The 17170-nt window shown below is 38.4% G+C and overlaps 1 protein-coding gene across 1 annotated transcript in view; it reads right to left on the reverse strand.

Annotated features, from left to right (window-relative positions):
• Nucleotides 1–13428: 13428 nt before the first annotated feature.
• Nucleotides 13429–17170, reverse strand: part of LOC145983836 (uncharacterized) — a 94429-nt gene continuing 90687 nt past the window's right edge. The window contains exon 18 of the mRNA XM_083116882.1: nucleotides 13429–13633. Within this exon, the coding sequence (XP_082973008.1) occupies nucleotides 13583–13633 (51 nt within the window). The 3' untranslated portion in view covers nucleotides 13429–13582. The remainder of the gene's footprint in view (nucleotides 13634–17170) is intronic.

Below are 17170 nucleotides of genomic sequence, written 5' to 3' on the forward strand. Positions count from 1 at the left end.
ATATTGACCACAATCCATTTAGTAATTGGATTATTAATGAAAGTGCTGTCATTAAATACCATCCAGTTTAAATTTTAGCCGGCACGGTGGTCAACCTCTTTGAGGGTGCGATTTTCGATCTCGCCAGGCCTGGCCGAGGGTGTTCTTGGTTTCTGGGTTCCTTCATCATTTCATCTAATCATCACTCATCCTCATTGTCGCAATTAGCCACAAGTGGCAGAAATGTGACGTACAACAAAACATTGATTGATTGATTGATTTGTTTTATTTTACTTCGCTTCTTGTGCTACTTTTGGCTAATTTGCGAAGATGGGGATGAGTGATGACGATGAAATTGATGAATGGACATAATAATAACATAATAATTCCCTTTATTACATTACATTACATATTGAATTTGCATTATCATATAATTATAGACAATTATCAACCATAAGCAACCAATATACACGTATTACAACTTTTCAATACATGTAATAAGGGGGGGACCCCCGAAGTAAGCCCGCCTCCTCCCGCATACATTCGAGGGTGTGCTCTTATTGTCCTGGTTCCTAAAAATATACCAGGACGTCAGTTGCTCCGAATTTGACGGTTTCCCCAACTTTATTTTCTCTATTTCATTTTAAAATAGGTATAATAATAAATTGTAATGCTATACAAAGGAATATATACATGACATAATTGATATGTACAATACTTTATGTGATATTATTTCTGTTCTGGGATCCAGAACATAAGACATGAACCTCGTGAGTGACATTACATGTATACATATATATATTTTTTTAAACCAATTGTGAATAGTGTAAATATAACATTTTCCATTATTGTACGGTTTCTGATTTCGACTCTTATGTTTACATGGTAGGACAGTATTAACAATATTAATAATAATAATATTTTTTAATAACATTATCAATAACATTCTCAATAACGTTTCCCGGGCAGCGAGACAGGCATGCACAATCTCGGAGTGGCAGTGGATTCCGTTCCGGCATTCCAGAGCGCTTTGATATACAAACTCGCAGAACCCAACTCACAAGTCCTGAACCCCAGTCTGGCATACCAGAGCAGGGAGCCCCAAAGAAGGCCGCATTCTGCGCCTGCACTGATTGCCATTCATTCAGTAAGGAAGGAGAGATAAAATAAAATTCGGAGTGTGAGATTTGTATTTTGGTTTGAGTTGGTGTTTTAAGTCCACTTTATGCACAGTAAGGCTAATCGGGACTGGACCTACGGTTTAAAGTGGGATCCGAACCACTGTGCCATGTGGCTCCACCGGGTATCGAACCCGGGACCCCTTGAGAGATTTGTATTTAAATATTGGTTCCTTCTCCCTTGTTCTTTAGGGTCTTTGCCGCCGCGTGCACAAATCACGACCGACAAGTCCGTGTGAAGAACGATGCTTTATTGTCTTTGCGTCTCCACATTATTCTAAGGGCCGTGCATTATGTTTCCTGCATCGATTTCGTTTGGAAATGCCAAAAATAAGATAACGTGTAATTAAAAGAAAATGGCATCCTATCACGCCCGTCTCACTACCCGGGGTCATATCAACGAAAATCAAGTCTGATATCATATTGTAGATTTAACTAATTTAGACTGGTAGAGTCGGTGTTGAAATAATTTGAATTTGCTCCAAGTATGAGATTAACATCATATAACTTAATTTGGAAAACGTAAATGACTCAATTATAAGAACTTTTTGTTTTATTACATTATTATTTAATTATTTAGTCAATGTAACGGGAGTAAAAGTACGTGATTAATGTTTATGAAAGTAAAATATACGATTACCTTCACCTGTTAAAATTATATATGTGTAAAGTACAGAAAATATAAACATATTAATATTACATAAGAAAAATAAAATACCAATTTTGCATATTGTTTGTGAATATTATATTGTGAGATATATACAAAATGACAAAATTACGTTATATTATATAGTGTAAAGAAGAAAGAAAAGTATGTAATTATCATTTCCCTGCGTTACCTTCCCCTATTGCAATAATATATGCGTAAGTACAGGAAATATGAGCATTTTAACATTTCATGAAGAATAAAAACTAATTTTGCAAAGTTTTAACGAATATTATCACACAAGATACATATATTGAACACTGAAAGTATGTTAAACCATCCTAAGCGTACAACACAGGTTGTACTTGTGTAAGTTAATTGAACGCAGTGTACATAGTTATTACAAAAATTGCATAGAGCTCTATAAAACATTAGATAAATATGTTAGTTGTTGTTAAATTATAATCTTAAATTCTAATCTCAGTCCCGAGCCCAATTCCCAGGGAGTCCACTGGCTTCCAGCAGTGATTCATTTATTCGATTTAATTTGATCAGATAAGCTTTCATAATTAAATTTAAAATCTCCGGAAGGGAAGCTCTCGGGATGTCAGTTTCTTTGTTTTGGGAGTTTTGTTTTAAAGTTGTTTCATTAGCATTTTTTGGTCCACCCGCGGATCGAGCTGAGATCGTTTACTTAATACTGCTTGTTCCTCCTAACGCCGTCCCGTCCGTCTCATGTAGTCCCTGTGTCTTCCCCAGGCGTGCGGGGTGGGTGGATTCCTCTCTCGGCCGCCTCCCTTCGTCCAGCGGCGACAACGCAGCAGCGACGCCCCGACGCACCCTCCGGCAACTCCTCTTCGTGTCGCCCCCGTTCGGGGAGGAGCTCGGAAGGGGGTGCATGGATTCCTCTCCTCGGATTTCTTCTTGGTGTTTCGGCGGGGGCTGGGCGGGGCAGGGGGGCAAAAGGTCGCCGGCGATTGTTTCGCATGAATATCTTCAGCTCCGCATCGGACACCGTGTCTGCCAGAGCATTTAGTTTATCAAAATGTGGACTCCTTAGCAGATTGTAGACGTCCGTGTGGGGAAGTTCCAATTCGCTACGAGGATACTTTCGTCCGAAGCTTGGCAGAAAAATACCTTGTGCTCTGGGGTGTCGATTTCCGTCGTGCAGGACCTGCAGAGATCGTTGTCTCGTCTCTCCGTTTTTAAAAGATGGGTGCCGTATGGGCCGTGGCCCGTGAGAAAATGGATCAAGCCCTTTGAGAACCCCTTGTTTTTATGCACCAAAGGCTCGTTCGTGTTCGGCATGAACTGGTAGAGTCTCCTACCCTTCTCGGAAGAGCTCCATTCCCTCTGCCAATCCTCTCTTACTCTCTGCTTTATGTCACGGAATGTTGGGTAGAAGTTTCCTAGCATCTCGGTTATCTTTCTTTCGTTGCCCTTCCTGAAAAAGTAGGAAAGGGCCCGGAGCTTTATAATGTAATCCAACGGCAAGGTGCCCGTTACTGTGAGCAAGGCTTCTGTAGATGTTGTTCTGAACGCCCCGGTTAGCCTGAGCAGAACCTTTATCTGCGACGATCTGAGTTTATGCACGTATGTCGATTTCCCCGGGGACGATGCCCACGCAGATGCACCATACGATACTATCGAGTCATAAATGGAGACCAAGTACGTTTTCCAGGTTGAGGGTGGCAGATGGAATTTGTTGGCGGCTATCGTGGCCACCTTGTTCATTATTAGTTCTGCTTTAGAGGTAATGTTTTCGATGTGCCTCTTAAAAAGCAGCCCCTCGTAGAGAGTGACTCCGAGATATTTTACTTCCTTCACTCTTTTGATGGAATTATTATTTATTTTAATTGTATGGTTTCTGTTAAAACTTAATTTTCCTTTTAGTAAAATATAGTTGGTTTTATTCGCAGAAAGATCCAATTTGGCTTTGTTACACCATTGCGTTAATCTATAAGAACAGTAGAAGTACGTGATTCAATCTCCCGTCTGGAATTTCCAGTTATCACCAGCAATAAGTCATCTGCATACGCAAGAGACTTATGTACTACCTGTAGGCCCTTCATGAGTTGGAGACATGGTTCGAAATTAGCATTACACAAGTGTGGACCGAGGACCGATCCCTGTGGCACCCTTTAGATGTAAGTTTGTTGATTTTTCCTTCTGGAAGAGATAAAAACATTCTCCTGTCGGTGAGGTAGTCAAGTAAGATAGTGTACAGTGTCCCAGGATAGTCCAAGTTCCGCAAAGTTTGGAAGAGGTGGGGCCACCAGAGGTTGTCGAAGGCCCCCGATATATCTGCCAGCACCGCCACTGCATATTTCTCATCAACCAAGCCAATCGTGTTTAATATATTGTTTATAGCGTCTTCGGTAGATCTGCCTTTCGTGAAGCCGAATTGAGTGCCTGAGCTGTTTGTTAGAGCTGTGAATTCCAAAAGTCTTTTAGTCAGTAATTTTTCGAATATTTTTCCCAATATATTGATAAGACAGATCGGTCTGTACGACTTGGGGCGCGTTTCCTATTTATTTCCGTCTTTTTAAATAATAATAAGTTCGGATTCCTTCCAAATTTTCAGAAATTCCTTAACAATGAGACATTGATTGTATAGAGACGTTAGAAAGGGGGCGATTGCCGGGGTTGCCATTTTAATGATTTTTGCAGCAATTTTGTCTGGACCAGGCGATTTTTTGCTTCTTGTGGCCGTGATTGCAGTTATGACCTCCTCCACGCTGAAGGGAAGAAGGGGTCTGTTGTTGTTTTTTCTTTATAATTACTTCTGATGTATTTATGGGTGTCGTTATCTTCATTTACGTTATCATCTGGAAGTAGAGTGTTAAGTAGAAATTCCGCTGTGTCTTGCAGGTCCTTGGTGTAGGTGCCGTCTTCTTTCTGCAGAGTTGTAAAACCAGTTCAAATCTTTATCTTGTCCATTGCAACCCTATAGGGGAGTCCCCATTTGTCATTTTTAAATTTTGATTCGACGAAGCGTTTCCAGCTATTGGTTTTAAAGTTCTTCAGCTCGGCTTCGTATCTGCTCTTGGCCCTCCTGTAGAGATCTAAGTTTATTACCCTGAGAGCGTGTATTCGCGTCCTCTGGTACAGCTTACGCGCTTTCTTCATGACTTGCTTTAGGTTTTTAAGTTTTTTGGGCCAGAGCTTACCAGATTGTCTCCCGCTGGACGATAATTTCGGGGTTGATTGATCCATTGCATTTTTTAGTTCTTCTGTCACGTATTTTGCCCATTCGTGCACGGTCTTTGTAAAGTCCACCTGTGGTGGGAGATTTATTGCTTGCACAAGAAGCCTATGATTAGTTTTTCTCCAGTCGTACGTACGTAGTTTCGGCATTGGTTGTGCGTTCGTTGATGTCAGTTAATAAAATGGTCACTCCTGGTTTCCATGTCGAAGACCTTCCACTCTCGCACTTTTCCTGAGAGTTTGTTGTTTGATAAAGTGATGTCTATATTGCTGAGTCTCTTCCCCTGTACGTTGGCGGATTTCCAGGAGCATTTTTGATAAAGAGGTTGGGGCTCGCAATACAATCTTCCATCAACTCTCCGTTAGGATCCGTTGTGTCGCCGTGCCACCAAGGGGAGGGAGAGTTCGCATCCGCAGTTATCAGTAATTTGTGGTTGTTGTAGGCATCGCATGCTTCCCCAATCTTGTCAAGAGAAATTTCAAGGTTAGTGCTGAATTGACAGTAACTATTTATAAGGATGAACGTAAAGTTCTCTAGGGAGAGTTGTACGCAATTAATGTGCGAGTTCGAAAATTTACTGATTTTGGTTGGAATGATGTTCTTGTTCATTAAAATTATGGCAGCTTGTGGTTTCTTGCTGTCATGTAATACTTTTATTCCTGACGGTACGTATGGTATTTTACTATTAATAGTATACGGTTCTTGTGTGGACAGTATATCAATTTTATTTATAGCGAATTCGAATATTTCCTACGTAGCTAGTTTTGCGCCATTGAGGTTGGCCTGTAAGACTCTTATTTGGCTGTTCATGGATGCCTGACGCTCTGGTAACATTGCGGCTATTCTTTATGGTAGATAAACACGACTCTTCCGTACGCCCTTGCGAAGTCAGCATAAATGTCTTCCAGCTCGAAGGGCACTTCCTTACGTGAGAAAACTTTCTCAAGGAGTTCAAAGAGTTCGTTCTCCGTAATTGGTATGTTATTCGACGCTAGAGTTATTTTGTCTATAGCCTCCGGGTATGGAAAAGTAATGTTTCTGCCGTTCTTATGTTTATATCTTATTAGTCTCGGTGCGGTTGCCAGGTTATCTTTCTGTTCCAGCCGACTGAGGCGTAAAGACGTTTCGAAATCTTTATATATTGTATCTGGGTTTGTGTTATTGAAAGTTACTTCCGGTTTAGGTGGGTTTAGGAGTGTCGGTTTGCAAAAGTTTGGGTATTTATTGGAAGGTTGGAACTCAGGAACGTTGGGGTTGAGGTTCTTTTCTACAGCAGAGGTTGTGTTTACAAGGTTTGTTCGCGGAAGTTCTGAGGGGATGGGCTCCAGGTGCAGTTGCCTAAGGATGTTTGTTGGCGAGGGGGGGGGGAGTGGTCCTTTTGAGTTTAGGAGAATAGTTGATAGTGTGAGGTCTCTCGGGTGATTCCGATGGGGAATCGGGTGGGGTCATAGGCAGAGTTAAAAGATTGTTTGTATTAGGTTCATGGACTGGTGAGGCACAAACTGGTGATGGCGGGGTGGATGAGGAAAGTGGGGAATAACTGTGTGGCATTTCCGAGTAGGATGACTCCGGAGAGCCATAAGGAGGGTTATGTGTGGGGAAAATGCAGGGCAAGGCGGTGAAAACGCTCATGGGTAGCCCGGGAATGTTTTGACTAATTATTTGGTAAAGTAGATCGTCAATCGGTTTCTCTTCTTTAGTAGCTAAGATTAGTTTCCATTCTCTTATCTTTCTTTCTCTGTATGCTGCCGCCCTTGCTGCATCGCGGCGAACGCGGCTGGGTGTTTTCCTGTTCTTGGCCCAGGATGACTGTTTGGAGTTTGTCTTATACTCCATAATCGGTTCTTTCAATTAGTCTTTGTAAATGGATGTTATATGTGGGGCAGTCTTTGCCGTCACATTCTTTTTTCCTTCTGATTGATTGATTGATTGATTTGGTGTTTTAAGTCCACTTTATGCACAGTAAGGCTAATCGGGACTGGACCTACAGTTTAAAGTGGAATCCGAACCACTATGTGCCTCCACCGGGTATCGAACCCGGGACCCCTTGATTACAAGGCAACGACGCTACCACTGCGCCATCGGGGAGGCCCTTATTTCCTTCTGAGGCAGGGTATACACTTCTTTGGTTCTTTGATCCTGGGACACTTATTTCTGGTATGTCCCTCGCAAGCACAGTGATTGCAGATTTCGTTGTCCTTGCAGTTTTTGCTTACGTGTCCTAAATTTCCACATTTATGGCAGTTTGACACGGCAATGTAGTCTTTTATAGACAATGACTGGAAGGATATGAAAACCTGGCCTGTTTTCAGTAGGATCTTTCTTATCAGGGGTAGCTTCCAATACGCAATGACAATTTGCCCTGTTGCGTGGTCCTGTTTTAAATCTGAGATTAAACTTTTTGATGTAGTCCTCCCATGATATATGATTCTCTAAATTCAACAAGAAAATCTCCTCATTAAGTTCCATTTTGGTTTTATTTGAAGGGACATCGTAGACAATGAGAAGTGGATTTCTCTTTTTAGGATATTCGGCCCTGATCTTGAGTTTGGCAAGTTCGCGATGATTTATTATTTTCTGTGCCTCTTCCTTGGTCTCTGTTTCCACTATAAGCATTTTGTTGGTCGTTCGCATTTGGGGGGGTTAATTGACTTTGTAAATACCTCCTGCACCTTTTTTGAATCTTTTGTTCGATTCTCATCTGATATGAAGACAGTGTGCTTGGGTTTCTGCACTGTCTTCTATATTTGTGCAGTTTTCCCTGATTGTGTTACCGCCGGTTGGGCCAGCGTTTGAGCGTAGGAGGACTTGGAGTCTGCTTTGGCAGTGCTCTGCAGAATGTCGCATGCTGTTTTCAGAGACTTGTTCTCCGCCACTGTGTCTTGGTGTACCTGAGCCATTTTAGCAACTATTTCCAGAATAGATGTCTTATTCTCTGATGCGATGTTCTTGTCTTTGGTTATTATCAGGTTTAGCTCTAATGACGATGAATGGACACTCACAAACATCCATGCCCAGGCCGGAATTCGAACTCGGAACCTCTGGCGTCGTAGCGCGATGTACTAACCACTCCGCCACGGGGGCCGGCATACAACAAAACAAATACTTGGTTAAGATTAAGAATTCCTTTTCCTGTGAAACCTTCAAATTACAAAAAAAGGACCGGTTGATTACTGGAGTGATTATAAGCCGTGAAGATGGCAGTAAGCTCTACCCTCGGGTTTTAAATAAACTAAAGTGTATTTGATACTCTGGGTTGTAACGACCCTATTGAAAGAGCATTGAAGAAGCACAGATAACCAACCCGTGATTGAAGCAAGCTCTCGATTTCTGCCTGACCACCAAGCGCCTTGCGTATAGATAACCCAACCAACATTGCAATTCTGCGGGCTTGTATACCATTCACGTCAGAGGATGGAGCAGTGCTGTGAAAAGAGAAATACGAGATAAACCTTGTCAGAACTTATGTCTCGTGTTCTTGACATGGAGTAATACTCGATTCACGGTATGTTGGTTTATTTAATGCTCCTTGGGAACGAACCTAACAAACTTGCTTTATATTTATACTCTGTACATTAGTGCAAACTCTATATTTGAAAATTATATTAATGTAGTTGGAACATAAATTAAGAGTCATTGAATTAGGCACACACAGGAGACGTACTACGTAGAAGTTTCGCAGGCTCGACCAGGAGAGTATTTGAAAGAAAAATCCTTAGAAACATATTTGGACCTAAAAGAAATGAGGAAATAGGTGAGTGGAGAAGGTTGCATATTTAAGAACTGCATAATTTGTATTCCTGTCCAGATATTATTAGAATAATTAAATCAAGAAGACTTAGATGGGCAGGCCATGCGGCACGAATGGGAGAGCAAAGAAGAGTTTTCAGGATTCTTGTTGGGAAACCTGATGGTAAGAGACCTGTAGGAAGGCCAAGACGAAGATGGAGGGATAACGTTGAGATGGACCTGAAGGAAATCGGTAAGAATGGAAAGCTTTGAATGATCATGCCCAATATAGAATTTGTATTGCTGCAGCCATAAACTTTCGGGTTTATGAAAGGTAGAGAGTTAGTAATTAGATAGTTAGTTATTTGAGAAAAACAATACCTAGAAGACCCAACACACACACATATGAAAACACACAAATCTAAGTTTTAATTTCCAAATTAATGTCTTAAGAACGTAAAATGGAAAGTACGATATGTAAAACGTGGGATTTTTCATAGTAAGAATGCCTTACCCTCTGCAAGGTATGTGCAATATATAGACGTATTCTCCGAATTCTCATTTTTACATTGATGTATAATACACCGCACAATTTTGTTTCATGACTGCTGTCACAATTTTAAAAGTTTCCCCTTGTGATGGATTTTCCAATGCTATCGCGCAGGGAAACATCACGTGACGTTTTTTTTTACTCAATCTTGCTCAGTGACGTCACACTAATATGGTCCATTAGAGGCAACATCTCAACGTTTCTTGTCACGTCAGTAATGAGACGTGATCACTTGTGTTTATTAGGCAGAACAACTTTATACATTTTAATTAATTATATTTGTAATAATTTTGAACGGGGTAGTTACATCTCTTAGAAAAAAATTATATTCATTATTTGTACACGGTGATTCACAGAAAGATTAATTCTATACTAATATTTTTGACAGTCTTATGAAGTGTCAACTTAATTTTGAAATAATTACACAAATCTTTTGTTTGCTGATAATTCTGTAAAAAATCCATCTGTGTTGGAAAAAAATATCCACCAAAGTTCACTAACATGTGGAGTGCATGATTGGTCCATCTTTAGAAGCTTTAAGCTTCATACACTCCTGTTCAGATAAAGTGGCACATACTTCAACTCTTCAACCTTACATGTGTCATTTTATTTGAACAGGAGTGTACATTTCTAGACTTCGATTATTCCATGTGCAAAGTTTTGACCCTTTTGGTACAACCTGGGGGTGCAACAGCTGAGAATATTTTTCTGGTAGAGGTTTAAGCGCTAGTCAAGAATTTATGTGATAGCAATGTCAAAGGAGTAAATTTCTATGAAAAGTGGATTCAAGATGACTGTTGAATCATTCCGCTTCGATGGATTGAAGTAATGATTATTTTTTTAGAGAAAGAAGAGATGTCCTATCTTCAAAACGTAGAAAGTAAAATATGGAATATATTTATAATTGAAGCCCCCCTCCCCTATCATTTCACCACAGTGATATATTAAACTTTAATAATCATGTTGAACATTGGCTTCATGGAATGTTTGGAGCAAGTTATGTAATTTTTGTCAAGGAGTTCTCATTTATGTTGTACAGTGACGGACACTTATGGGCTGTAACAATTCAATTTATTTTCAAATTGTTACGATCCAGAAGTATGCATGACTGTACCTGCCATAAATAAAAAAATATATATTTCTTAAGGTTTCCTGTTGGCGAATGATGAAGAGTTTTTCTCTGGATATCAACCAGGTGATTTTCTGATAGACTTCCAAGCTTTCAAGAGCTAACGTCACCGTCATCCTTCAGAGATTGATGCGAGATGAAGATGAGAATCTTCAATCCCTGAAGATGAGAGTGACGTTAGTTCTCAAAAGCTCAGAAGTCTATCCGGAAATCACATGGCTGATTCCGAGAAAACCTCTTCAAAATATTTTCAAGTTCTTGTATGATGATGTAACAACATATCTTATTGGCTGGTGAATATATCCTACCTTTACATAATTTGACACTTACCAGCCCATTTCACTCTTTCGTTTCTTCCATTGAAAATTACTAATGCTATTTTTTTAAGAGACTAGTATTATCTTTATTCAATTTCTATTGAAATATACAAACATCATTTTATGAAATTGATACAAAATCAGGTACAAATAGCAAAGAAAAATAATTGCAAAAAGGTATCCTGAGTACATCACAGCTAAACAGCTAATAGAGAGAAGTGGTGAAAGTGATAGTATCTTAGACGTATTTAATGTCTGTTTTGATTCATATTAACATGATATTTTCACATTAATTAACTTGACAGTTACAGGAATAAAAATACTACATGTGTATTTTATAGTGTCAGTTCTCTGTCAGTCAGTAATCTGTCAGTTCCCACACTAATACTGTTGGTACTAAAGATGTCTAATATGAACAAATTTCAACCATTAATGTTAGCTCTCTGAATACTGAGTGAAATGACATATATTTTGAGTACATTTCTTCATTAAACACAATTTGTGTTTTAAAAATATAATTTGACTAGTGATATATACCTGCAACCCATAAATGACAACATTTTTCTCAATGTAGATGACAAATTATTGAACATTTTGGACGAAAATATATCTTTTCACATACCACTAAAATCTCATACACCCATAGTTAAGATATCTTTGATAATTTACTGCTTTCATCTGGCCTAATTTTCCACTCACATGTTAACAAATGTGAGTAAAAAATCAACAAACTTTCTATATAAAATGACTATGAACATACACATCACAAATGACAAAAGAACATTCAGTAAATGTATAATCTTGTGCTGTGAGTTATGGAAGAAGAAGTGTAATCAAAATAAGACATGGAAAACCAATATAAAAATCATATCAAAACTTGAATATGAATATTTTCACATGTCATGCTACATTGCTACTAAACACATCTCTGAAAAATCCCCACGCATTAATAATTTTTTAAAAAAATTAAGATATAATTAGAGGCTGAATCTCTAGGCACAATAATAGCCACTTAAAACAAAAAAGCATATAATAGGTATTACCACCTCATACATACTAAAAAAAAACCTAAAATTCAGAATCACTCTTCCAAAACTTAGTATGTCCATAACATCAACAATGGTAACTTTGTAATATGGGCAGAATGTGCTAAAACTTTTGCATTGTCATAAATGGCATTATACAGGGGTCGGCAGTCAGTTTACCAAAAATGCAATAAAGTAGAGTGCTTCTGCAAACTGACTTATGCTGACCTCTGGATGTTTATTCATTGTTTATTGGCTTTCAAAACTGATACATTTTTTTTAAAAAAAATCTGTTCGAACATCCTCGAATAATAAAACACTTTCATTGTATATCAACAATTAATTAATTATGAAGTTAGAAAATATTGTTAAATTAGAAAGAACATACTGGAGCATATTTCAATCTAAAGTTTGTCTCGTGTGTTTGAAACAATATTTACTTTCACTTATGCAGAGAAGCTAATCATGGCACATAAAATACACAAAAACACCAGAAATAAGATAACATACTTGCAAGTATTTAATAACATCCCCTCTCAATCGACTTAATTTTCATGTACAAAGAAAGCCTTTGCAATTAACAATGACCAAATTAAGGGTGTCACTACCTTTTGCCCATTTGTCTAAAGCTGACTATAAATTTTCAATTAACATAAGAGTAAATGACGAATTCCTTCTTCTCTGACATCCCCCATTTGAGATGTCTATAACAATGAAACTTCAATGAACATAGTGTCCCTTCAAGAGAAGACAATTATTACAGCACTGAAAGTAATAAATTATTCTAATTTTCTAGAACTTGAAAGCTGTAAGTTCAACAAGCAGGGATGGATGTTTTTTCTCTTGATGCTTGAGAGGACCAACTTTTTTCCAAGTTATCACCACCAGTGAACACTGAAGATGGATGGCATCAAGTACGCGATTGTGCATTTTTCTTATGTTCTCTGAACATTTATTGTAAGTTCAGAGATGATCAATCCCGACCTGCCGTAACCTTCGCTTAGGCATGGGGGTAATAGTATCCCTCAGGGGCCTTCATTGCGAGATTGAAACACTGTGAAATATACTGCACACGAGTGGTTTTGTGTAGCTTAATGTTCTTTCTTTGTCTTTGTTCTAAGCTTAGTTGCACAGTTCTGCTGCACTTCTATGTAATGTTAAGAAATATATTATTATTATTAATAATAATAAATAATAATAGTAAAATGCCATGTAATATTATAAATTTAGTCGCATGTTTCTAAATATATGACAAGAAAAATATTAACGCGTTGAAAGACAGAGCACATTGCCAATTCTGATGTTATATGGAAATGAGTTAGTGAGGTAGGGGAGGGCATGTAGTTTTGTGTTGTGTTAACTTTATAATATTACGACATTTAAAAAGTGCAGCAGAATATTGCAGCTGATCTTTGAAGAAAGAAAGAGAGAATGAAAGAACATCTTGCACATATGTGCAATATAATTCACAGTGTATTTCATATCTTAAAAATAGTTTAGAGCATGCATGCTACCCAACAGAGGGTTAACAGGACAAATACATACTTCAAGGGTTAACAGAAGGACAAAAACATACTTAAAGGGTTAACAGGAGGACAAAAACATACTTAAAGGGTTAACAGAAGGACAAAAACATACTTAAAACATTATTTTGTCTCTTTCAAAAACACTGTAGGTACTGATAGTCGAAAAGCAGTTGAAATATAGAATATACAAGCTCACATGAACCTTGAGAGCAACAAAACAGAGTAATGGAAAAAACCCTGCTCTACTTATAATTAACACACAAAAAATAAAGCTTTTGTTTTGCACAAACCAGAGTTAGCTTTCAGTGAAGACTATGTCTCCATGGAATCGATTCCAATGCCGCATCTGAAAGTGGAAGGAAAGAAAAAAATATATAAATTAAAGCACATTTTAAAAAAATCAGTATAAATATGTAGTTACAATGAAACATCTTAAGTGCTTCTGTTTCTAGGGTCTGCCAGAAGTGGGTATTTCGGGAAGTTACTTCCCCCCTCTCAAAATATCTGTGAAATAAGAGTGCTAAAGAAAACATATAAAACCTCCTTTCTATGTTCACTTCTCTCACATATGTAATACTACATTACAAAGCTCTCTGCAGTGGAGTAGAATTATATGTAAACAACTGACGGCCCTATGTTGCAATGAAAGTTTTCTAAAATTTTAAATACATTCAAATAATTAGAATATAGCTCAAAAAGTATTGTAGCTCTCACACAAGAAAAGGGAGAGCTAGATAGATATTTGTTCACCTTCCACCACCAGTGACAGGGAAAATATCATCAGACGTTTCAAGTGTTTGCAAATCACCAGGAGTATTTCAGGATTCCCAAATTTTGCTACTGGATTGGGGAAAAAATCTGTCACTTCCAATTTCAGGAAATCTTTCTTGTGATTTCTGGGGACCCTGAATAGTCCTCCAGGAATTTTGAATGATTCCATATTAAGACGGCATGTGTGTCAAAAATTCTTTGAAGATTTCATATTTTTATTCCAGAAATGAGGAAATAATCAGTTCAGGGGAAAAAATGTGATTAGAAGTCGAGATTTGTGTGTGTGTGTGTGTGTGTGTGTGTGTGTGTGTGTGTGTGTGTGTTTTATGAATTGTCAGGCCTGAAAAAATATATGTCAATGGCATATGTTGGGTTCAAAACCTGGACTATCTGACAATACTATAGTTTTCCGATGGACAAAAGAGTGTCTAGAGGGGTATTTATTGTACATCCGGGGGGGTGAAGTGACAATGTGATTAAAAATAATTTACATACCTCACAAAGAATTATGAAAATATATCATTAAGAGAACAACAATAAGGAAAGAAGGATTTTGATTTTTTCATGCATTTTATTCTCCATTGTTGATTCTGGAAGGAATGGCTGATGATTTGAATGTTATCGTCATATGGAAGCCAATTAAATGGTGTCAATGTTAATAGTTCTTTAATTACTACACACATATATTATATCATACATTTTGAGTTCACTACACACAACACACCACATAATGTCATTCACAAAAACATATTTCAGTCGCTCATTACATTTCAAGCACTACTGAACTGCAAACGAATTATCTTATAAGACTGCCCAATGTGGTTTTGGCTCCAACCAGGGACGTAGACAGAGGTTCTGGCAACTTTCACTTTTCTTGTTTTAGCTGCAGTCATAAACCAACAGTATATTCTCACTCCCCATGGACAAAATGAAACTTCTCTCATCACTATGGTAATGCACCTTGCCTGTTGTTTCAAGGAGTCAATGCCTTCCTCATCTATTTATCTAGAAATGTTCATTGGAACAGTGATATTCCTGGGAAATTCCAGAGGAAAATTCTGCTGTCATACCACAAACAATTCCCTTTTGTACCTTGAGAATCCTTGTTCTTATGTATTTGTTCAAAATCTGGTGTCTTTCTATTCAATCTGGCAACAAACTATGGTAGGAGGGGAGAACCTTCTTTGATGTTTCTCCTTTTTACCCTTTTGTGTAATTTTTGGCTCCAAAATACCCCATTCATAGGAAACTGCTGGGAAAAACACTGGTGACAAATAGAGAAAAAGGCCCTAAGTGTAAGCAAGCTGCAAGAGTGGGAGAGTGGGGACTACACTTGACAAAGTTCAACTCCTGAAGCACCATCAACTTATTGAAACAAATAATTTTATGCAGATTTTCTAATTGATTTTTCTTCTGTATTGTATTCTCTGGGTTTGAGGCTTAACAGATAATCTAGCGAAACTAGAATATATTCTCCTCATATACACATACACCATTTATGACACTGGCAAAACCTCTCCCAATATTTTTTCCAGGCATGACCTGTAATTTTCTTTAGGTTGGCCATACTGCCCTTTGCACGTGCATGTCAATAGAGTGTATATGAACATTTGCTATATTAATATTAGCCTGTGGCACAACAGCACATTGAGGGCCTAGGCCAACTTATTGACTGCGGGCCTCACTCCCACGTCGGGAGGGTGGGAGATCATTCAACCAGACGGGGTGACATGTGGTCAGCACGTCGACCCCCAGTTGTTTTTCAGGGTCCTATTACGCTACTCATTTATGATGGTGGGTGGCCGGCCACCAGTCCCATAAACAGGCCAAAATCTCAAGCGAAAAGTTGTTATGCTTCCCCTAGGAGACTCGAACCTGCATGCATCCCATAGCCGAAGCCCAAAGCATTGTGCTTTAGACTGCACAGCCATGGTGCGGGGCACATTTGTTATTGCTTAGTGCACATTTGACTTTTCTTACTTTTTTCATTCTTGCTGGGTAAACATGACCACACCAATCTCAATTTGCACCAAAGAAGAACAGCATGCAGTGATTATTTATTTATTTATTTATGGTCTGATGGGTGTACCAGAGGCTGAAATCCACATAAGGCTTGAATCAAAATATGGGGAAAGTGCTATTCCATAGCGAAGTGTGCTTGAATGGATTGAGGAGTTCAATAACAGTCAGACAAGTGTTACACATGAAGAAGGAACAGGATGTCCATTCACAAACATAACAGCATTGAGCAAGACTGTGCCACGATTCTGGCAAAACCAATGCGTGACTAACAATGAAGTGGCAAGTCATATGCACATTAGTCCCTTGTATTGCGATACAAGTCTTTGACCCAACCTCTGTGAAAGAGTGGTTAGCACACCAGAAGTCTCGGGTTTCAATCCCAGCCTGGGTATTCTTTGTGAATCTCCCTTCATCAATTTTATCACACATCTTCATCTACACTATTGGCCAAAAGTGGCAAAAATAACCTCATTCAATCAAGCAAGCAAGTCTTCAGTAGATTTTGGCTCATGGTACACATTCAGACCACAAAACATAGCGGGACTTGGTTTTCCATGATGGGCACGTGGTGTTATACCAAGTCTGCCCAGTTTGTCATAGGTCATCTGGGAAGGGTCACACTCAGATCACTGCTCACTGTTTTTCTTTGGTGCAAATGTAGAGTGGCACGGCCATGTTTACCGTATAACAACAAGAAAAGAGAATGAGCGATGAAGATCACATAAGCACTAAAGCAATGACAAATGTACATTCAAGAGTGTAGAAAGCAGTACAGCCAACCTAAAGAAAATTACAACAAATGTGCGGATAATTCTTGACTTCCTTGAATATATGTTTATTAATCAATTCAACTTATTGTCCGAGAGAATGAAGCATGAAGAATGAATTCTTAAAATTGAAATGACAGTAATATTATATTTTAAAAAATAAAATCCCTAAACAAATATTTGGACCCAAAAGACATGAAGCAGCATGTGAGAGATAAGGTTTTATGATAATGCATTTTATGCATGACTACATACCATACAAAAGTGTATATTCTGGGCTGAAACAGCATTTATTTATCTAGTTTTTCTTCTTTTCTGGAGGT

The sequence above is a fragment of the Lepisma saccharinum genome, chromosome 2 (assembly GCF_977018435.1).
Source record: "Lepisma saccharinum chromosome 2, izLepSacc3.1, whole genome shotgun sequence".
NCBI lineage: Eukaryota > Metazoa > Arthropoda > Insecta > Zygentoma > Lepismatidae > Lepisma > Lepisma saccharinum.